This window comes from Phoca vitulina, unplaced genomic scaffold, assembly GCF_004348235.1.
Source record: "Phoca vitulina isolate PV1807 unplaced genomic scaffold, GSC_HSeal_1.0 scaffold8, whole genome shotgun sequence".
NCBI classification, from domain to species: Eukaryota; Metazoa; Chordata; class Mammalia; order Carnivora; family Phocidae; genus Phoca; species Phoca vitulina.
The window spans coordinates 58,070,490-58,094,341 of record NW_022589711.1 but is presented as its reverse complement, the minus strand read 5'-3'; the positions used below and the strand labels follow the sequence as shown (position 1 = coordinate 58,094,341).

Here is a 23,852-nt window from a genome sequence, read left to right as displayed (position 1 = left end):
ACCCTCAAGGCAATGGTTTCTTATGACAACAAAAACATAAGAAACAAAAGAAAAAAATAGATGAGTTAGACACCATCAAAATTAAAAAATTTTTGTGCTTCAAAGGACACCATAAAGAAAGTAAAAAGAACCCATGGAATCATATATCTAATAAGGGACTTGTATCAAAATATATAAAGAACTCTCACAACTCACAATAAAAATACAATTTAATTTAAACATTTCTCCAAAGAAAATATACAAATAGCTAATAAGCATATGTGAAGATGCATCATTAATCATGAAGGAAATGCAAATCAAAACCACCATGAGCTATAACTTCACACCCACTAGGAGAGATATCATTAAAAAGAGAGATGCAGAGGTGAGGAGGTAGTGAAATTAAAAACCTGACACATTGCTGAAGATTGTAAAATAGTGCAGCTGCTTTGGAAAACAATTTGGAAGTTCTTCAAAATGCTAAACATGGAATTACCATATGACCCAGCAATTCCACTCCTAGGTAAGTAGGTAAGCAGGTAAGTTTGTGTATATATATCCCCAAGAGAATTGCAGACATATGTCCACACAAAACTTTTACATAAATGTTCATAGCAGCAATATTCAAAATAGCCAAAAAGTAGAAAGAAGCTGAATGTCCATCAACTGATGAATGGATAAACAAAATGTATCCCTACAGTGGAATATCATTCAGCTATTAAAAGGAATGAAGTACTGATATGAATAAAGAATGAAGTCCTATAACATGGATGAACCTTAAAAACATTATGCTAAGTTAAAGAAGCTGGACACAAAAGGCCACATATTGTATGATTCTATTTATATGAAATGTCCAGAATAGGCAAATCCATGCAGGCAGAAAGTAGATTAGTGGTTGCCAGGGGCTGGGGGAAGGGTAATGAGGAATGACTGCTAATGGGCTTCTTTTTAGGGTGATGAAAATGTCCTAAAATTGATTGTGGTTGGGAGCCTGGGTGGCTCAGTTAGTTAAGCATACGACTTTGGCTCAGGTCATGATCTCAGGGTCCTGGGATCGAGCCCCGTGTCAGTCTCCGTGCTCAGCAGGGAGCCTGCTTCTCCCTCTCCCTCTGCCCTCCCCCTGCTCATGCTCTCTTTCTCTCTTATATAAATAAATAAAATCTTTAAAAAAAATTTTTAAATAAAAATAAAATTGATTGTGGCAATGGTTGCACAAGTTTGAAATACCTAAAAACTATTGAAGTGTATTCTTTTTTGGGGGACATTGTTACAATGCACTTAAACTTCTTTTGAATTGTGGTAAAATACACATAACATAAAATTTACCATCATAACCATCTTTTAAGTGTGCAGTTATCGGCATTTGTATATTGACATTATTGTGCAACCAGTACCACCATCCATCTCTATAACTCCTTTCATCTTGCAAAGCTGAAATTCCATACCCATTAAAAAATAACCCATCCCTGTCCTCCCTCCCCAACCCACTGCAATCATCATTCTACCTTCTATCTCTATGATTTGACTTCTCTGGGTACCTCACATAAGTGGAATCATATAGCACTTGTTCTTTTGTGACTAGCTTATTTCACTTAGCAGAATATCCTTAAGGTTTATTCATGTGGTAGCAGAATTTCTTATCTTTTTAAGGCTGAATAATATCCCATTGTATGTATATTCCACATTTTGTTTATCTATTCATCTGTCAGTGGACACTTGAGTTGCTTCTACTTCTAGGCTATTATGAATGATGCTGCTATGAACATGAGTGTACAAATATCTGTTTGAGTCCCTGCTTTCAATTCTTTTGGGTGCATACCCGGAAGTGGAATTGCTGGATCATACAGTAATTCTATTTTTAATTTTGTGAGGAACTGCCATACTGTTTTCCATAGAAGTTACTCTATTTTACACTGAACTGTGAATTTTATTGTATATGAGTTTCATCTCAATAAAGTTGTTATAAAGAATATGAGTAGTATCAACCTTCAGTGAGCTTTTAATCTAGAGGCGGGAAGAAGAAAAGTTCACAAATATCCATTCTATAAGGTAAAGGAAGTGATATGAGAAGTTCAAATTTCTTTGATGAGTCAAAGGAAAGAGATTATTTTTGGTTGGATGAATCAAGAAAAGCTTCAAGATAAAGTTATTTGTAGAAATATTTGAGGAAAGATCATATTGAAATAGGTGAAACTGGGGAAGTTGAACCAACCAGACTGGGGAAGGGAAAAGGAAAGTATTACTTTAGGCAAAGGCAAGAAGAACAGAAAATGTAGACAAATTATTTGATGACAAAGATGTCACTGTTACTTCCCCATACCATTTCATTTTTCTTCTGGGCGCATAGAAGACTATTCTGGACCCTCCGTATCCTGATAGGGCCTGTGACTAATTCTGGTCAATGAAATGGGAAAGGAGGGTGGTGTGGGATCACGACTGGCCTCCAGAATCTCCCACAAGACCTTCATTACTACCAGGATGTAGAGGATGCAGAGAACAACTGTAAGCCTTGGAGGAGACCCTTGAGCAAACTAGTGTCTGTGCGCCAAAGCCATCCTAATGCCTATTTTTGTACTGCCTGTGAGCTAAGAATGGTTTTGCATTTCAAATAGTTGAAAAAAACCCAAAAGAACAACATTTTGTGACACATGCAAATTATGTCAAATTCAAATTTCAGTCTCATAAATAAAGTTTTATTAGAATACAACCACATTAATTTGTTTCCATATTATCTGTGGCTGTTTTTGTGTGCAGAGTCGAGTAGCTGCAAAAGAGATCATATGACCCAGAAAGCCTAAAATATTTATTATCTGGCCTTTAAAAAAAGTTTCCTGCCCTTGTTCAGGAGAATGGCAGAGTCATTTAGTTAGAAAAAACCTTGTCCTAGAATGAACCTTACGGAGCAAGCAGGAAATAAATCTTTATTGTGTTAAACCACTGAGATTGTTATCTGTTACAGCAGCAAGTTATGTTACCTAATCAACCCATTGTGGTTGAAGCCACATATTTATTTTTAATATTTACATATTACTCTTCTATACTTCTCTCTGATTAGCTTTGGGGATTGGTTTGTTTTGTTTTGTTTTTTGGGAATTGGTTTTGAATATAGAATGTTATCAGTCATCAGAAATCCTTATTTCTCTGGAATATATTTAATTTTCAAATTGTATTAACTTATTTAATTTAATAAACATATTAAATTATTTAAAAACATTTCATTTTCCAAAATTAATAAACATCTGCATTTCACCCAGTAGCAAGAGGGCTGGATAGCTCTCTCTGCTATAGCAACTTGTATCCGAAACTTTAGCCTGGGTAAGTAGGAGGTAGAGCATGGGGTTCAAAAATGCTGGCCTCCCAGCTTTTGGTCCCAAGCTTCACATAAAATTTCTAACAGTATAGAAATTATAATCTCACAGAGACAATGAGGACTAACAAGATGCAATGTGAAAGTACTTTGTAAAGTGTCACGTAAGGTAGGTGAGATCTCAGAACCGACCACAGAGCAGTGAAGGAAAGGCACCTGCGAAGGTCGAGCGCAGCTCTTCAGCGCTCACCTCACGGAGCAGATCTGCTGAATGACCTGTGGGGCTACAAATCAACTTAGAATCCAAATCATAAAGTAGACCAGACTAAGGCTTTTTGCAAGTGTCCTAGCCATAATTTTAGATTCTCTTTAGCCCTATAAACGGACACATTTCATATAATCACCGAAACAAAAACATACATGAAAACACAATATATATTTATTTCAAAAAGTTCTTAGCTCCAGGGTGCCTGGGTGGCTCAAGTCAGTTGAGCGGCTGACTCTTGGTATTGGCTCAGGTCAGGATCTCAGGGTTCTGGGATCGAGCCCCACATACGGCTCTGCACTCAGTGGGGAGTCTGCTTGAGATTCTCTCCCTCTCTCTTTGCCCCTCCCCCTGCCCACACACGCTCTCTCTCCCCTCTTCTCTCTCACCCAAACAAATAAATAAATCGTAAAAAAAATAAACAGTTCTTAGCTCCCAATTTCTCTTCTCACAAACTTGTGGTCTCAAAGATCTCCAAAAAAACCCCAAGCTTTTCACTGTTGGTAATTATGTTTCCAAAGGTGCATATTATATTTATATTGAATTTAGTTTCCTAAGTTTTCCTCATTAAACACATAGAGGGGTAAGGGGTCTCGCTTCCCTAACAACTCATTGCCTTTAACTGCCATGGAATTAATTCTGGTCAAGAACCTCTTCTATTGACAGAAGTAAAGAAAGAATAAAGGATGCTTTCACTATTGGTTCTGTAGTTTTGGTCAACTGCGTCTTCTCCCTTTCGGATGGCTCTGAGAGCCCAGGCAAGGGGGGTGGACATGAACTTGCAGTGGTGCTGACCCGTTCTGAGAAGCCTGGAAATGGGCTCATGGAGGTGCACACCTGGGGTTTTGCCAGGGGGCAAAGTGAAAGGGCGATGAATCACGGAGTTCGAGGACCCTGACAAGACAGTGGCTGAAGGGATGACCCTGGAAGTGAAATTTGAAAAGAGAAGAAAGTAAAGATAAGGGGAGCCGATCAAGTAATGGATGTAGATGGAATAACCAAGGAAGAGATGTGGGAAGATACAAGGTTGTCGGGGAAAGGTCAGAGTTTCAATTTCAGACGTGGAGAAATATTCAAGGTAAAGCAAGACCTACGGAAAAGGCGTAAGTAGGGGTCATGGAAGGGAAGTGAGGTGAACGTCACCGGATCTGAGGAGGCAAAGGCACCGGAAAGCAACAGCGCTGGATGTATTGTCCACACAGGCGATGAAGGCAATCAAGGTGGCAGCAGGATTTGGGGGAAAGTGGATAACTGTGAGCCAGCCACAATTTTCGGCAAACGGGGGTGGGAGGGGTAATGACAGTAATGAGGAGGGAGACAGCGATCAGACCAGATGGCAGAACCACAGAGGAGTGTCCTGAAAGAGACAATGGTCTGAGAAGGGAACTGGGAAGTGGCACCGGGGCCGTGGACTGTGAGAGAAGCAGCAGTATTCTCCTAAGAGGCCTGCAGGAGGAGCGGGTGCCCAGAGTAAGCCGAGTCTCAGGCAGGAAGCAGATCAGGCTGTAGGAACGTTCCAGAGGGCACAGGGAGCCGCGGGAGGCTGCGTCACAATGATCACGTGCGCAGCAGTATGGGGATAGACGTGACAAAGGGGGAAATGACCAAACTCTCTCTCACTTTATTTGTATCCAAGTTATCTTCCATGGATTTTAAATGCTTCTTCAAATATTTTTCTGAACAATACGGGGTACACTTAAAAAAACAAAACTACAAACTTTTAGACATTTCATGCCAGACATGAATCTGAAATCTTTTTTAAAAGGCTCACAACAAGGAAATAGGGAAACTCTCAAACAATGGTTGATGAACACAATACTGATAAATTTCATCTTTGCTGTTATATTGCATTAATTATTCTTGGCTTGAAGGAACATAGGGAAGAAACAGAGTAAGTGCACAGCAACTAGAAACAAGTATTGGCGTTGCTGAAAAAAAGCACAAAAAAGAAACACTCAGAGTTCTCTGTCACACTCTCTGTTCACCTCCTTTAAAAATCACAAGTGAGTGGGGAGATGGGGTAACTGGGGGATGGGCATTAAGGAGGGCACATGATGGAATGAGCTCTGGGTGTTATATGCAACTGATGAATCCCTGAACTCTACCTTTGAAACTAATAATACACTATATGTTAATTAGTTGAATTTAAATAAAATAAAATTTTAAAAATCACAAGTGAACAGAGTCAATGCCAGAAAGAGCACAGTGTGACTGATAACAGAAGACTGAGAAGATGTAGAGTGGGGTCTTTCCCTCCAAACTGGGTTGGTGCTGGACAGCTGGGTGAGGGTTAAGAAAGTTGACACTTTCAGTAAACTATGGACCTCCTTCCTCAGAAGACCATATATAAGCTGACACATATAACATTTTGCTTACCATTTCAGGGGAGTTTAAAATCCACCAAAGACCATTCTTGGATCAAGACTAAGAACAAGGGAAGCTTAGGAAAGTAGCCCAAAGAAGCCAATCAGAGGGCTAGCTTCTGAGGAAAGAAGACGTTTTGTTTGTAAAAATTCCAGAGGGAAAAAGTAGGGAGGTCACTGTTTCAGGGTGCAGAGAGATTTGAGGACAGTGGTGTTGAATGAGAAGTGAATGAATCCAGGGAGCAGAAAAGGCAAAGAGCCTTCATTCCAAACACTTAGCTACAAGAGTGACAGACCATACTTGGAAATGTGGTACAAATAATAATCATTGCTGGGAAATCCAGGAGTGAGAGATTCATGCAGGGAAGAGGAGGCAATGAGTAAGGAAAAAATACCCAGAGTCTAGAGTCAGACAGACCTAGCGCCAGACCCTCACACCGCTTGTGTTTAGCTCACTCTTGAGGAGGTTGGTGTCTCTAGGCCTCACATGTAGAATGAAGATAACTCACAGGCTGGGGTGAAAACCAAGTTAGCCACACAAATAACATGCTTAGTATAGAGCCTGGTACCTGGTGGCCCTAAGCAAATGGCAGCACTTCCTATGTGCAGATTTGGAGAATGACTTTAACCCCACCACGTTCTTACCGACAACGCCAACCGAGGAGATGGGCTGTGCTGTTGCTGTTTTCCAGGATGCTCCCGAGGGGGTTGACCACTTACTGGCATTCCTCTCCGCAAAGAAAACATATTGCAGGGCTCTAGCCTGCCCTGATTTCTGAAGGTACATGAACAACTCCTCCTCCTTCTTGATGCCCACTTCATAGGGATACTGGACGGCAGCCTGGACTGCACGGACACACGTCTCCTGAGAAAGGCACCCAGGATGCTGCTTCCGCATCTTCAGAAGGGCTTCACTGAAAATGCTGTCCATGTTGGACAAGCTCTGAATTGGCTTGTTGCAGAGTCTACGGGATTCTAAAGGCTGATCTGGAAGGAAGAAGAAAGAAAAGCGGATCTTTGGAAATGTTACTTATACCAAGGGACTAGGAGTATGTAATAATAATAATAATAATAGACAACAACCTGCTCCAATTCAAAGCACAAAATTAAATACTATTCATCAAGATATTTTAACACTAACATCAAAATATCTGATGCACCTTAGTCTGGTAAGATAGAATTTAACAGATTCGACGCAATTTTCAAGTTACCTCATGTAGGCATAAAAGTTTCCTTTTCCTTCTGTTCCAAAGCCAAGACAGTGTTATAATAGATTAAATATTAAACTCTCAGTGAGTTTAAGGAAAATATTTCTGAGTTAAGAATATTTTAGATTCAAAATAATCTCAACTCCATTCCTGATAGTAACAAACACTTAAAAAGACCTAGAACAGAAGGGAGTGTTATATTGGTACAAGGGGAGACATACGAATCAGTGGAAGATAATTGAGAGTTCAGAAATAAGTCCTGGCACTTAGAGCCAACTGATTTTCAGCACAGGTGCCAAAACAATTCAATGAAAGGAGAGTTTTTTCAATAAACAGTGCTGAAATAACTAGATAGCTATATGCAAAAAAAAAAAAAAAAATTAGATCCTTACCTAGAACCACATATAAAAATTAACTCAAAAAATTGGATCATAGGGCACCTGGGTGGCTCAGTCGGTTAAGCGACTGCCTTCGGCTCAGGTCATGATCCCAGGGTCCTGGGATCAAGTCTCACATCGGGCTCCCTGCTCTGCGGGGAGCCTGCTTCTCCCTCTCCCACTCCCCCTGCTTGTGTTCCCTCTCTCGCTGTGTCTCTCTCTGTCAAATAAATAAATAAAATCTTTAAAAAAAAATTGGATCATAAATCAAAATGGAAGAGCTAAAACTATAAAAACTTCTAGAAGAAAACATAAGGAAAATCTTTAGGACCTTGGGTTAAGCAAAGTATTCTTAGCATGATTCATGAACGAAAAAAAAAAAATCAATAAACTGGATGTCATCAAAACTTAAGACTTTGTACTTCAAAGAATACCATTAAGAAAATGAAACGATAAACCATAGACTGGGAGAAAATATTTGTATGGTAGGCCGAGTAATGCTGCACGCCCCCAATGTCTACTTCCTAATCCCTAGAACCTATGAGTATATAACCTTACATTGCAAAGGGACTCTACAGATATGATTAATGGTAAAGAACTTGAGATGTGGAGATTATCCTTTCTTGTCTAGATGTTCCCAACCTAAACATAAGAGTCCTTAAAAGAGGAGACCCTTTCCCAGCTATGCTGAAAGAGACATTGATAATGAGGAAGGGTCAGAGAGACACAACATGGGGAAGATTTGACCTGTTGGTGATGATATGGCTTAGACGATGGAGGAAGGGGGCCAAGAATCAAGGAATTCAGTGGCCTCTGGGCCATTCCCTTGACTTAGAACCAGCAAGAACATGAGGACCTTGGTCTTACAACACAAGACAGTGAATTGTGCCAACCACCTGAGTGAGCAGGAAACAGATTCTCCCCTAGAGCCTCCAAAAGGAGTATGGCTGCAGAAACCTGCATTTTAGATCAGTGAGACCCAAACAGCAGACTTCTGACCTATAGATCTGTAAGATAATAAATTTGTGTCATTTAAACTACTAAGCTTCCAGTAATTTGTTATCAAAGCAATAGAAAACCAATACAATTTGTAAATCAAATATCCAATGCAGTATTTGCATCCAGAGTATTGAAAGAATTCTTGTGACTCAGTAATAAGAAGGCAAACCACTCAGTTTTTTAAATGGGCAAAAACTTGAGTAGCTATTTCACCAAAGAGGATATATGAATGGCTAATACATATGTGAAAAGGTGTTCAACAGCATTAGTCATTAAGGAAATGCAAATAAAAACCACAGTGATAAAAAAAAAACCATAGTGAATGTGGTGGGTTGTCTCTAAGTAATAGGGTGTCGTTTCTGAGATTAAGGTACAAAAAGACTCTGGCTTCAGTCTTGTTCACCCTCTCTTGCTCTCTCACTCGTTCATTCTGATGGAAGTCAGTTGCCACGTGTGAGCAGCCCTTTGGTGAAGTCCACGTGGCAAAGAACTGAAGGAGACATTCAGCCAACAGCCAGTGAGGGGCTAAGGCCCTCAGTCCAACAGACCACATGGAACTGAATCCTACTAACAACTACTTGAGTCAACTTGGAAGCAGATCCTTCCCCAGTCAAGCCTTGAGGTGGAAAGCCACAGATAATACCTTGAAGGCAATCTTATGTGGAATCCTAAACCAGAGAACCTAGTTCACCACGCTTATATTCCTGACCCACAGAGACTGCCAGGTAATAAATGTTTGATTTTAAGCAGTTAAATTTTGGAGTAATTTGTTATGTAGCTAGAGGTAACTAAGACAGACCCACTAGAATGACTATTATTGAAAAGACATCAATACCAGGTGTTGGTGATGATGTGGAGTAACTGGAATCCTCAGCCGTTGTTTGCGAAAATCTAAAACAGGACAGTACATCTACTTTGGAAAACAGTTTGGCAGTTCCTTAAAAAGATAAGCTTATTATTCAACCCAGCAATTTCACTCCAAGGAATCTACCTAAGAGAAATGAAGACATATGTCCCCATACACCTTATATACAAATATCCGTAACAGTATTATTCATACCAGCTCATCAACTGATGAAGGGATGAAGAAAATGTGGTAGAGCTATGCAGAATACTGTTCAGCAATAAAAATACTATCCGCAAATTACTGATACATGCTGCAATTCAAATGAGCCTCAAAAACATTATGCAAAGTGAAAAGAAGCCAGATCAAAAGATTACATATGATATGATGCCGTTCATGGTAAATGTCCAGAAAAGGCAAATCTGTAGAGACAGAAAGATCAGTGGTTGCCTAAGGCCGGGGGTGGAAGTGGGAGAAGTTGCAACAAAATATGAGGGAAATTTTGGGGGTGGTGACAAGTCCTAAAACTGACTCATGGTGATGGCTGTGCAACTCTATACAGTGAATCTACCTCATTAAAGCTATTTTTAAAAATGCCTAAAAATGAATTTATCAAGAAACATACAAGACCTTTAAGAAGATAACTATACCATTTTATTGAAGAACATATAAAGACTTTAATAAAGAGAGAGACTCCATGTTCCTGGATATAAACATTTCATAACATAAAAATATAAGTATTTTCCATATATATTATATATGAATTTCTAATCAAAATCCTTGTGGTTCTATATTTTTTAAAAAACTCAACAGGGGCGCCTCGCTGGCCCAGTTGGTAGAGTGTGTGACTCTTGATCTCAGGGCCATAAGCTTGAGCCCCACATCAGGCGTGGAACCTACTTAAAAAAATAATAATAATAAAAGTAAAAATAACTTAATGGAATTGAGTATAACTCAACAGAATGATGATTCTGAAGTTTGCATCAAAGGATAAATGTGTATGAGAAGCATTATCAAATAAGATGTGATATTAAACTTTAAATCTGTTATGTCCTGGTATAATGTTATCAGTCATAATTTTAAGATGTATGTCACAGAAATAACCAAATTCTTTTGCCAGTTGCAATATAATAAACTCTCTTGTCAATTGCATTAAAATAAATGCATTATCAGATCTTCAAATAAAAAGAATAAATGTGTAACAAATTATATTACCAAAACTGCTGTCTAAAACACTATGCCAGAAACTGTTTTTTTTAAAGTGTTACCATCTCTTCAAGAATACACCATTACATCAAAAATGTACACTTCAGTTAATTAGACAGAAAACCTACCAGAGGTTATAAAGCAGTTTCAGTATAAAAAGGCATATGAACATGAACCTGTCTGGTATTGGTGTGTTATAAAGTGTGCAAGGGAGACTGAGTAAGGTTTGGATTTAATCATGTACACATGTAAGTTTATCTTTGAGGCACTGCATAATCTCAAACTTTTTTTAACCTAGGAGGCAACAATACTTCCTAATGCCTGATAACTAAGTAGACTCGAAAATAATGGATTTTTATTTATTTATTTTTAAAGATTTTATTTATTTATTTGACAGAGAGAAAGAGGGAGAGAGAGAGCACAAGCAGTGGGAGCAGCAGGGAGAGGGAGAAGCAGACTCCCTGCCGAGCAAACAGCCAGATATGGGGCTCGATCCCAGGACCCTGGGATCATGACCTGAGCCGAAGGCAGACGTTTAACCGACTGAGCCACCCAGGCGTCCCCCAAAATAATGGATTTTTAAATTAATGCTTTCCCATATGATGTTGAGAACAGGAAAGGAGGGGAAGACAGTGGTTAGACATGTGGTCCCTGTGTGCCCTCCTATTGTTGGAAAGACATGAACTCTACCCAACAGGTTTCCAATGACTTGCTCAATTATCCAATGTGTTAGCCCAATCCTCAATTTCCAGGAAGGCAAGTTCAGCAGAAAAGGATGGAGCCCCTTCCAGGGCCTACAGCTGATTTAATTTCCTGGTGGCCCCAAAGGGAGGCAAGAGGGGACAAGTATGTGGAGGACGAAGTGCATGAGGAAAGGGGATGGAGCCGCCAATGCTGTGGCATGAACAGGCAGCTGGGGCAGTCTGTGCCGGGAACAGGGCATATCTTAGAGCTGAATCTCTGTCCTTGTGACACTACCAGAATTCCCATCTGATTAGGACTGATTCTCAACACCATAGTACACATCAAGAGTTATCCAAGGAATTTAAAAAGTTCAGATGCCCATGCCCCACTGGAGACCCAGCTAAGAATATTTAAGGGTGGGGCCTACACATGTGTATTTTTAAAACTTCAACACTTGATTTTGAGGTGTAGCTTCTGGAAAGTGCAAGAGCAGAGCATTAGGTCAGCCAGGATCTGGATCAAGGACAGCTGCAGCTCCTGGCAAACTCTGCCCTGGACCAGACACTGAAAAGGGAAGAAAGAAAGAAAAAAACAAAAAACAGAGAGAAAAGAAAAAAGGAAAGCCTGCTTAATTGTGTGCAGTAATTATTGCTGATCAGCATAATGCTATTATCCTGGGGATACTCAGAATCTATCCGACTGCAGATGGGCATTCTGGGAACTACCTGTGGTGCCTGTCCAGACCAGTCTAGGGCCAAGCTGAGCACATCCACTGGAGAATTGTGAGCCAGGCGCAAATACAGATGCTTTTTCCCTGCTTAATTTCCTATCTCTTTCCTGCTGCAGCTATAAAGGATGCTATTACCTTACAAATTCGTTCTATTGAACAAAATATATTCAGAATTTCCCCTTTGGGTCTACAGGTATGCTGTTTTCAACGTGTGTTTCTTATACACTTGGTTGTTTTAACGTCTTGGTGGTTTTAAATTCACTCAGCTGTACCTACAGAATAAGAGAGGCAGGTATGGGCAGGTCAGCACCAGCAAATGAGGTCAGCACCCAGGAAAATGAGGAGAAGAGGAACTAATTAGTGATTCAAATATGCTTATAATTGAATTCTTTCCTTGACCCATTCACATTTTTTTCTTAATTCTTTGAGGTATTGTAAGGCAGAAGAATACTCAAGTTTTGATTTAAAAAAAAAAAATAAGTGAATCACCCTCCTAAAGGAAGAATAGGAGGTGATTATTTTCCCTCTTTTCTTTCTGGTAAACTGACAGGAAGAGATTTTCTCTGCCTAGTTTAAAGAGAGGCATAACATGCAATTTACAGAAATGGTTACCTAAGGCATAAAGGATGGTTTCTTCTCCAGTTCTGATAAACAGTAAGTAAGCTGTGTTTGTCACAGAAGCTCTGCAAAGGACAGACAGGACAACTGTACTTTTTCAGTCTTGCAGGAGGTCACCCACAGAACTCTGGTATTACAAAAAAAGGCAGCTCAATTTAGACATGCGCTTAGGCCTTCTCTGTGAGGCAGGGTCACTCTGTTCTTGTGAAACGTGTATATAAAGGTTCACAGAGAGCAAAAATAAATTACAAAAAGCAAAAGATAAAATGGAGAGAAAGACGATGATACCATTAAGATTTGTTTAAAGTCACAAAATCAAAATGAACACACAGACCAAAGTCTGTAGGCAGAATTAGAATCACTAAAAATGGCTAACACGGTGTCATAACCATAACAGAACCAGGGTTTGTTACAGGGACAAAAACATCATTAGGTTCCTGAGTTGAGGCCCCCCAGCTGGATGTCTCCTGTGCCCATCTTTGAATAACAGCACATACTTTCAGCTTCATGCTAGAAACATGCACGTGGGAACGGGGAGTTCTTACTCAGTTTGGGAATAAGCAGGTTGCTGGCCAAATGCAAATGCAAATAAATAGCATTTTATGGGACCCTCTCCTCCCCAGTTGAGCCAAAGCAATCTGGTTTGACCAAGTAATTCTGAATTGCTCTGCTTAATCCATTGCACTGCAGTAGTCTGAGAAGCTTCATATAACAAGAGCACTGAGATGCATGACGCTAATTGACTTTCACAGTCAACTCTCCTCTCCAGGATGCATGTTAAATTGTAAGAGAAATTTGCAGCTAATTCCCAAATCATATATATATATATATATATATATATATATATATATATGTATATATCCATACTATGGAATACTATTAGGTATATATATACTGTGGAGCTTGAACTCACAACCCTGAAATCAAGACTTGAGCTAAGATCAAGAGTCAGATGCTCAACCAAATGAACCACCCAGGTACCCCCAAGTCATATTTTTAGATACATGCTAACCTCCTATAATCCCCTTCTATCCATAACTGGTTCTAAACTGCTGATTGCAACATTGACCATTGGAAATTCCCTTCCTTCTCCCCTTTCTTATTGGATGTGGAAACTAAGTAAGTTCCTTAATCTTTTCCCTGTTATCACATTTTATATATATATATACATATATATATATCTCCTTGTTATTATTATTATTGTTATTGTTTTTAAGTCAACATTTCAGCTGAAGAAGTTGATCAGGGGTTGGGGGTGAGGATGGGAGGGTGAGATGTAGGAATGGGGTGGGAATAGGCTTAATTAATGGCATATTTTTACAAATGGGAAAGGAGAACTCAATAATTTTACATGTATTTTAAAAATCAAAGTATAGGGGTACCTGAGTGGCTAAGTTGGTTAGGCAGCTGACTCTTGATTTCAGTTCAGGCCACGTTGGGCTCCGTGCTCAGCAGGGAGTCTGCTTGAGGATTCTCTCTCCCTCTCCCTTGCCCCTTCACCCACTCACACACACACTCTCTCTCTAAAATAAATAAATAAATTCTTTCCAAAAAATTGAGGTATAATTCACATACCATAAAAGTCACCATTTTAAAGTTTACAATTCAGTGGTTTTTAGTATACTCACAAATACCCATTATAAAATATAGATATATATTTATAAAAGATTTTTGTGGAGCCTCTCCTTCAAGTCAATCCATCATTTTGTTCTGCCAAATAACCACATACTAATAGCTATATTTAAAAACAAAGACCAAAAAGAAGAAGAAGGAGGAGAAGGGGAGGAAAGTCTAGAACAAACAGAAAGGAAAAGAACAAGACCTTCAATGAAAGTGAAAGGCAAAATGAACAAGTCTCTCTACGCTATGCATTTTGTAAGATAATAAGTGTCAAATGTACATATGATTCTATGAGATAGTCCTTTGTCACCCTGCACTATTTCTCTACCTTGTATCTCTGGCATTTACCGATTACAAAACAGCACCAAGGAATTGTAGGATTCCAAATAGTGGAACTCATTAAAAGCAACAACAGGGGCACCTGGGTGGCTCAGTCAGTTAAGCGTCCGACTCTTGATTTCGGCTCAGGTCATGGTGTCAGGGTCGTGAGACTGAGTGCCTCCTCAGGCTCTGTGCTGGGAGTGGAGCTTGTTTGAGATTCTCCCTCTGCCTCTGCCCTCCGCCCCTCCCCCCTGCCGCCAGCTCCCCTCCGCCCCCCCGCCCCCGGCTCATGTATTCGCTCTCTCTCTCTAAAAAAAAAAAAACAACAAATAAATAAAACCAAACAGGAAATTCCCAGAGTTTCCCAGGGGGATTCTAAGACTTAACCCCCAAAAGAGACACAGTGTGAGTGTGCATACACGGTGATGGGCAGAGAGAGAGGGAGAGAGAGAGAAGCAGACTCCCCGCTGAGCGCAGAGCCCTACTCCGGACTCTTGATCACACAACCCTGAGATCATGACCCGAGCTGAAATCAAGAGTCGGATGCTTAACTGACCGAGCCACCCAGGCACCCCAAAATAAACATTTTTTTAAAAAAAAAATCAAGAGTCTTCTTTAACTACCACCCAATACAAGCACTGACAAAATTTTTTTAGTTTATTTCCTTATGCAAATATGCATATGAAGACATATACATGCAACTGTGCATTTTCCTATCTGGTTGTTTTCTACAATATTACATGTAAGCATTTTCCCAAGTTCTTCAACTTTCTTTAAAAAATGGAAGTTTAAAAAAAAAAAATGGAAGTTTTAATGGCTGAATGGGGTTGCTTCATTGTGATCTACCACCTTTTATGTAACTAATCCCCTAAAATTAGAGTTTTGAGTTGTCTCCAATATTTTACAATGATATCCATACTATGGAATACTATTAGGTAATAAAAAAGAATGAAATATTATTACATGAAACAACATGGGTGAATTTCAAAAATACTATCCTAAGTGAAAGGAGTCAGCCACAAAAGGCTACCTGCTGTATTGTGATTCCAACTATATGCAATTCTGAAAAAGCAAAACTATATTAACAGAAAGTAGGTCAGTGATTATCTGTGGCCAAGGGGAAGGGAAGAGAATCTACAGGAAAGGGGCATGAAAATACTTTTTTTTTTTAGGGTAATAGAACTATGTAGTGATTGTGACAGTAGTTAGACAACCATAAACAATTACAAAAATTCTTCAAACTCTACACTTGAAATGGGTGGGTTTTACTGTGTGTAAATTATACCCAAATAAAGCTGGAAGAAATGAAAACAGAAGCAAAGATTACTTATGAAATTTCTTGAAAATAACTTATTTTCATTTTTGCATATTTCCTTTAAATTTTTGGCTATATTCATACTCTATATAGCTATAATTATAGAATTTATGTAAATTTATATTTTAGACATTTTTATACACAATTTTACATATTTCTGTATAGTCTTCATAATTACAATTTAAAATAGTTATATATAATTGTCAAAAGCTAAAAACCATTTCCCTACTGTTAACAGGTGAATTACCAAATTTTAAAGCAGATGATTCCAAAAAAAACAGAAAGAAAAAAAAAAAAAAAGCAAGTAATTCCTCCTCAATATTTGGATGCCACCAAGTGGACAAACTGTGCAATGTTGCAGAGACCGAGTAGGCCATTTTATAAATTTTATAAATAAAAAAATTAACTTAATGTTTAGTTTTCTAATTTAAAAATTATTTTTAAAGTCAAGTACATTTTTAAAATTAAAACAGACCATTTTACAATTTACTAGACTATGATCCTCATCTATCTCTTTTAGTTCCTTAACTCTCAAATCTCAATCTAGGGAAATCAGTTAAGAAAAGAACTTCCTCTGGAGACCTAGTTCTTTACAAACTAAAGCCATGGGTGTCAATGTTAGACATGAGTCTATCACCAGCCCTAAACCAAAAACTCTTGTACGCATCTCCAAACGCAAAGAGCCTTTGCTATCAGCCAATCGAGTGACTTCTAACACGACAATAAGCCCTCCCGGGAGGCCCAGTGAAATCAGAGACAAAAAGTTGGTGATGATTGTATGGAAGGCAGAGAACGATACCAGGAGGCTCATTCCCTTTTGGGCAAAGACTTGCTAATTCTCTATATGAGTCACAGGATCTTCTCTCTACAGTCCCTGGCTTCTCCAGTTCAAGCTTTTACGGTTGCATTGAAACCGCAACTGGCTAGAGCCACAAAAAGAAAGATTATTTCAGGGAAGTGTTTGGTCCCTGCCAGGGTCGACAAAAGGACGACTTTTTCAAAAGAATGCCTTTGAATGACACTGAGCCTTTGCCTACCACCAAGCCGAAAGAAGAGCCTGAAGCTCTACCTGTGACCCAACACTGCTCCCCATTATTTTTTCTGGCACTCTTTAACCCTCTCCATCTTGCTGCCAATCTCCATAAATTGAAAAGGAAAAGTTGAAAAGAGGAAAAAGGGAAAACGCTAGGAGTGCCACTCCCAAGGACTCTTAAAGGAATGAATGCCATGAATCCATAAAGTGAGAAACCAGTGAGAGAAAGAAAATACAGCTCACGAGACGTAACTATGGTTTCATTGTGGCAAATTAGAGAGGCTTGTTTCTTTCTTTTTTTTTCCCCCAAGATTTATTTATTTATTTGAGAGAAAGTAGGGTAAGGGGCAGAGGGAGAGAATTTTCAAGCAGACTCCCCGCTGGGAGTGCAGGCTGATCTCATGACCCTGAGATCATGACCTGAGCCAAAACCAAGAGTTGGATGTTCAACCTGTGCCTGAGCCCCCCAGGCACACTGAGAGTCTTGTTTCTGTTTGCTGAATTGTTTGTTTGCTTGTTTTCATTTTAATTATATTTCTTACAGAAAATACATTATTTCAATCCAAATTCAAAAGTACAAAAGGGTAAACAATGAAAAGTTTTCTTCCAAGAGCTTCCCTGGCTGACCAACCCCATTCCCAGAGGCAACCATTAACCATTTCTTGTGAATCTTTACAGAAATATTTTATATGTAGATGAACAGTTACATATATACATTCTCCCCATATAGACATTCAGGTCCATCCCCCTTTTCTTTTTGCATAAATGGTGAACCACTATACACAATGATGTATAGGTTTTTTATTTTATTTTATTTTATTTTTTAAAGATTTTTATTTATTTATTTGAGACAGAGAGAATGAGAGAGAGAGAGCACATGAGAGGGGGGAGGGTCAGAGGGAGAAGCAGGCTCCCCGCCGAGCAGGGAGCCCGATGTGGGACTCGATCCAGGGACTCCAGGATCATGACCTGAGCCGAAGGCAGTCGCCTAACCAACTGAGCCACCCAGGCGCCCTAGGTTTTTTATTTTAAAGATATTTATTTATTTGAGAGAGAGAATGAGAGAGAGAGAGAGCACGAGCGGGGTGAAGGGCAGAGGGAGAAGCAGACTCCCCACTGAGTAGGGAGCCAGATGCGGGACTCGATCCTGAGACTCTAGGATCATGACCTGAGCCGAAGGCAGACTCTTAACTGAGCCACCCAGGGCCCCGGGTGTATAGTGTTTTTCACTTAGTAATACAATATGTCGTGGCATTTATAACGTATTAATATGTAGAGTTTCTTATTCATTTTAAAGCTCCATCATATTTTATCACATGGATGTACCATAAGACATTTAAGGAATTCTTTATTAAAATGAAAGTTTAGCTTGCTTCCAATCTTGTGCTATTTTTATTATTATCTTCTTACCAGAAATTCTCTGGGCTAATTTGATTGCTTCTTCAACCGGGTCTGAGTTCACAATTTCATCTAGAATACCCAGCTTGAGGGCTTCATCTGCCAAAACATGTCTTCCTAAAACAAAACAAAACAAAAATCAAAGAACAATGTGAGGTTAAAGCAAAAGCATTACTCTCTCTAGTAGGGAAGGTTATCTGTCCTGGATACAAACATCTATTATTAAATGAAATAAATAAGCAACACACTGACTATTATAGTAGAAAGGTCACTGTATAGGTAACCAGAAAACTTAGTTCAAGCTTCAGCTCTACCTTCTACTACTATTTGTGTGATGATGAAGAATTATATGGGGACCACCCCTTCCTCCTAGGCAAATGGGAATAATTATGCTTACCTTGGTAATTCTGAGTATCAAGTGAGAATAACACATTTTCTTTATAGTCTATAAATCTCTATGGAAGCACTTTGTAAAGTATACATTTCTAGAGAAGAGATGATCAAGTTTTGAGACCAATAACAGAGATAGTAACAGCAGAGAGTAGCAGGATCTATCTTACACCAATATACACCGACACATATACCATCACTGATTACAAAAAAAAAAAAAAAAAGACAGTCCTGAAACATGAATATAGTTGGGTAAGCAGGGGAAAATTATTGATTAGGTTGACATTATTGAAGTTATAATCAAAATTACACGGGATAAATGGGGTGGACTTGTGTCATTTTTTGCCTACCCAGCATCTCTCTTCGTTTGTGGAGTTGCTATTGTGTGAGTTTTGGAGCCCTGCCTTTTACCACAGAAGCTAAAAGGGAAGCAGAAGTGATCAGACAATTGTTGCTTCAGATCCATGCAGGTAGGGTGTAGCCCGTGACCCCAAGTTTGGAGAAAGGAGTGCTCTACAGAGGGTTGTCAGCCTGGAGTGAGGACAAAAAGGAGCAGCTGGCGACATCTAGTGTCTGATGGCGGTGCTACCAGGAGCTGCTAATGGCCAGGGGTGGCCCTGGCCACCTCCACTATAGAATGGCAGCTGTTATGTAGGGTGTTATGAAGTTTGATGAGCATCACTCCTGAGTTCTTCATTGGGTGTAAATACGTAATTTAATCTGAATATTCTGAAGAAGCGAGTTAAGGGATACGAGCATCCCTTAACACAGGGTCAGAAGAAAGGAGACAGTAACACCTTACTTGCTTTCTTGCCAGTACCATCTTGCCTTGTGGAAAAGTGATCATCAAATCAGTCTTGAAGGTAACAGTGTCACAGTCCTTGCTGCTCATACAGTGTTAGTGGAGGTCATCTTTGAGACAAACCCTCCATTCCTGGTTCTTAGTAGTGCTTCAGAGAGTTACAGATGGGTTTTCTTGATCAGAGAGACAGTTCAATGATTTCTGGCAGGGGCCACTCTGCAACATTATTTGGGTGGTGTTCTAGAAGTGCCTTTGAAAACAGGCTCCCAGATTTCCCCCTGGGGCGAGGAGGGCAGTGAAGAGTGGATGAGTGGCTGCAGGGGTCAAGTCTCCTGTATATAAGATCACTTGGGGGCGCCTGGGTGGCTCAGATGGTTGGGTGTCTGCCTTTGGCTCAGGTCACGAACTCCAGGTCCTGGGACCGAGCCCCATGTCGGGCTCCCAGCTCAGTGGGGATTCTGCTTCCCTCCTTCCCCCTGCTTGTGCTCTCTCTCTCTCTCTCAAATGAATAAATAAAAAATCTTTTAAAATAATGAAGTGTTAACTCCATAGTTGGTGTTATGATTCTAGATATCAGCTTAGGCTATGTTTAGTAAGCCTGTTTTAATGTTTCCCTGACTCATTCTTAAGTTTGCAAGGGAGTCTAAAGTGGAGACCCTAAAAAAAAAAAAAATCACTCGGGTAAGGGGTGAATGAATCAGCCTGCCCAGGTTAAGGGCACCAACGGCAGATAAAATGGAAAATGGAAACCTGAATACAAAAAGGATCTTTGGGGCAACTGAGTAGATAATGTGAGCTACCCAGAGGATGTACTGCAAATTCCTTCAGCTGTAATGATTGCTTCTAGCCTGGATTTCACACAAGTGGAGGTGTATCACGACTGTTCTTACAAAGTCAGTGAGATTCTGGGTGCTTTGATTCTGTTTCAAGGGCCTAAAGACACAGCTCTGTATATACAACCCAAATCTTCAGGCTCAGATTTAAACTTGCTTTTTCTCTTGCTGCCCTCGGTGTAGACAACAACCCCTGTCCAATGGACTTTAATAAGAGCCCTGCCTAGAGCTACTATAAGGAGACCCAGGGTAACTGAAGCTGAGATTTCTCTTCTTCAAAGTGGGTAATCTCGATTTTTTTCCAATGTTCTTCATGGCTTCTTTTCCAACCTTTAGAAAATCTTTTTCAACATAGAATCCTTTCCAGATGTCATTTTAAAGTCCCCCTAAAATTGTACAGACAACTTAAAAAGATAGGTGTATGATTCTAATGTTAATTTTCTTCTAATTCACTGTGACCTTTTCTATGCAAATCAAAATCCATCATATCCTTACTGTTTGTACTTCTTTTCTTCATCAGGTTAAAAATAGTGATATTTCTATAAGCAGCAGTGCTTTGGAAAAGGCAATCCTTGTTCATTTCTTTTTTGTCAAAGAAGCCAGATTTCTTCTTGATTTCCCCCAAGATATGCTTGCCTTTGAGACTTAATGATGAAAACAGAGACACAAAATTCCTCAATATTTCCCCACATGCTTCAATTTAATAAACCGTAGACTTTACACTCATCTCACACTATTTTAATTTCCCCTATATTTTATTCTGCTTTGCTTCCTTCCTATTTGATCTTTTGCAGAATGAACTATCTTATGCGCTTTGAATTCTGTAGTATATTGGATTGTAAGCACCCTCTTATGAATTTTACATTAGATACTTAACATACTGTACATTCTTAAAAAGTGTACTTATCATACCATTGTAACTTAAGACAATTTCTAATTTAATTTATTGAAAGCAAGAAATTTAATACTTTTAGTTTTTCTAGCTACCCTTTCATACTCTGTACAGATTTATAACAACTCCCCAGCATTTAAAAGAAAAAAAGAAGCATTTTTATGCACATAGACTCATACTCTTTTCTAATTTGGGTCACATATACACAGTTTTGTATTGTGGTTTCTGTGTCAGAAAAAAATACGGATTTCAATTAGCAGTTCTCAAACTTTTTAATCTTAGGACCACTTTGCACTCCTAAAGATAATGGAGGACTCCAAAAAGCTTTTGTTTATGTGGATTATTTCTATCAATATTTATCGTATTACAAATTAAAACTGAGAGCTTTAAAAATGTTTCTTTATTAAATCACTTTAAAATAACAAGGATAAATGTCAATGTTAACATTAATGTTAATATGAATACATTTTAATGCAAAATAACTATATTTTCAAAATTTCAAAAGCTTAGTGAGAAGAGTGTCATTGTTTTACACTTTTGTAAATTTCTTTCATGTCTGGCTTAATGGAAGACAGCTGGGTTCTCATACCTGCTTCTGCATTCCGTCTGTTCTGACACCACATGGAATACAACCACCTCTGGAAAGTTCTTAGAGAATGAGAGTGGAAAAAGCACGTCACGTCCTATTGTTATGAAAGTAGCTCTGACTTCACGAACCGCCCCCAATGGTCTTAGGCATACCCAGGAGTCCCTGGACCACACTTTAAAACTTCTGATATAGATTACCATTTTAAAGATTGTATAGACGGGGCGCCTGGGTGGCTCAGTTGGTTAAGCGACTGCCTTCGGCTCAGGTCATGATCCTGGAGTCCCTGGATCGAGTCCCGCATCGGGCTCCCTGCTCAGCGGGGAGCCTGCTTCTCCCTCTAACCCTCCCCCCTCTCATGTACTCTCTCTCTCTCATTCTCGCTCTCTCAGATAAATAAATAAATCTTTAAAAAAAAAAAGATTGTATAGAATCTTAGAATAGGCTTATCATTTTAAAGACTGTATAGGATCCTACATTCATACAGTCTTTAAAATAATAATAACGTAGGGATAATAATGTATGACAAACGTATGGAACATTCATACGCTAGGATCGGGTATTATCTGATTTGATACACACTATCGCTGCCCCGGAGCCCTGGGTACTAGGATCATATATGAATGTTCCATATATTTAGCATTTATTTGTGGCTGGAGTGATTTTAGTTATTTTGAAAGTAATCTTTTGTTTTGTTTTTATCTTTTGGAAGCTTGCAGGATTCCATTTCCTGGAAGTTTAAAATCTTTACTAAAAATACATCAGGCAATTGATATCCCATCAGTTTTTCCCAAGAAAAACGGTGAGTTTGCTGAAATGTAATCTCTGGTTCTATTTCATATCTGAAGAGTTTCTTCTATTTTTTCCTTTGGTTACTGCTTCTCACCTTTTTGCTTCATGTTTTGGGAGCTCTTGTTATTCAAAGCAGAGACCTCGATTACATACCTTCTCTATCTTTTTGTTAAATTCTTCTGAATTTCAGAAATGTGTCTCTATCCTCCACGTTGCTGATGGAGTTGTCTGTTCGATTATGTCTTCTTTTTTTTGCTTCAAAAAGAAGTTATTTGGCCTAATGTTTTGATTTTAGACAGGGTGTTCTTATTTAACAAATACAATATTTTCTTTTCTAATTTAGATTATTTTCTAAAATTTTCATTTTCTTTCATCTTGTTTCACATTAATGCTTCACTCTTCTAATGCCACAGAATATTTTCATAGGTTTTGGGTTCAGTGTTAAATGTTTTTTTGTTTGTCTGTTGGTTTTGGTCACCAAATTATATTTGCTGATATATATTACTACTGCTTGGGAGCCCCGGCTACTAAAATTTACCCTCCACATCTTGTTCATATATAGAGAAAACTTACCTGGACTTAACCCACCTGAAAAGGCAGGTAGGATAAGGATGCCACTCACAACTTCTCCCTGACTATTCTAGGTGGTAAGAAGTATCTCCTCAAAGCCTAGCGCCTGAGGGTATCCCTGTCCTGGGAGTGACCATAAGGAAATTCATGGGCTGGAGCAAAGCTCGATGAGAACAGAGCAGAGACTTTCTATGCTATTCAGTGAACAAGAAGGACAAACCCTAAAAAAAGAAAGCAGAAGCAAGAGCAGGGCACTACAGTCCTTGTCATTTGATTGGACAGAGAACATCAGGGAATGAATCACAATGTGCTCAAGCATCTCTTTTGTGGTTACTGCAGAAGATTCAGCTGTTTTCGGGTAGCATTTTAAGGGAAGTGTGGAAAAGCAATGGTGGTTGTTGTAATTGCTCCACTTTCCAGAATTAGCTCTCTAATGGTTTCCAGAAGATCAGAAAAGGTTAGCTATTTACTTATTAATTTAATCTAACTCTGTTTACTTATTAACTTCCTATGGGCACAGTGCTTACCAAGCTGGTGTTTTTTTCAACATTAATATCAGCAGGGGCTCTTCAACATTCAATAACAATTTTTTTTAGCATACTCTGTTAGAAAAAAAAAAATTTCCAAACCAAACAGCAACAGTCTTAATAGCATCATTGTTAATAGGTACTGTACTAGTCTCCTCTACAAATTCCCACAAACGTAGCACCTTAAAACAAC

General features: G+C 39.0%; 1 protein-coding gene across 1 annotated transcript in view; it reads right to left on the bottom strand.

Annotated features, from left to right (window-relative positions):
- EHHADH (enoyl-CoA hydratase and 3-hydroxyacyl CoA dehydrogenase) overlaps window positions 1-23,852 on the bottom strand; it is a 47,453-nt gene that overhangs the window by 4,563 nt on the left and 19,038 nt on the right. The window contains exons 5-6 of the mRNA XM_032406993.1: window positions 18,280-18,384; window positions 6,560-6,901 (exon numbers count right to left, since the gene is read on the bottom strand). Coding sequence (XP_032262884.1) covers window positions 6,560-6,901; window positions 18,280-18,384 — 447 coding nt within the window. The remainder of the gene's footprint in view (window positions 1-6,559; window positions 6,902-18,279; window positions 18,385-23,852) is intronic.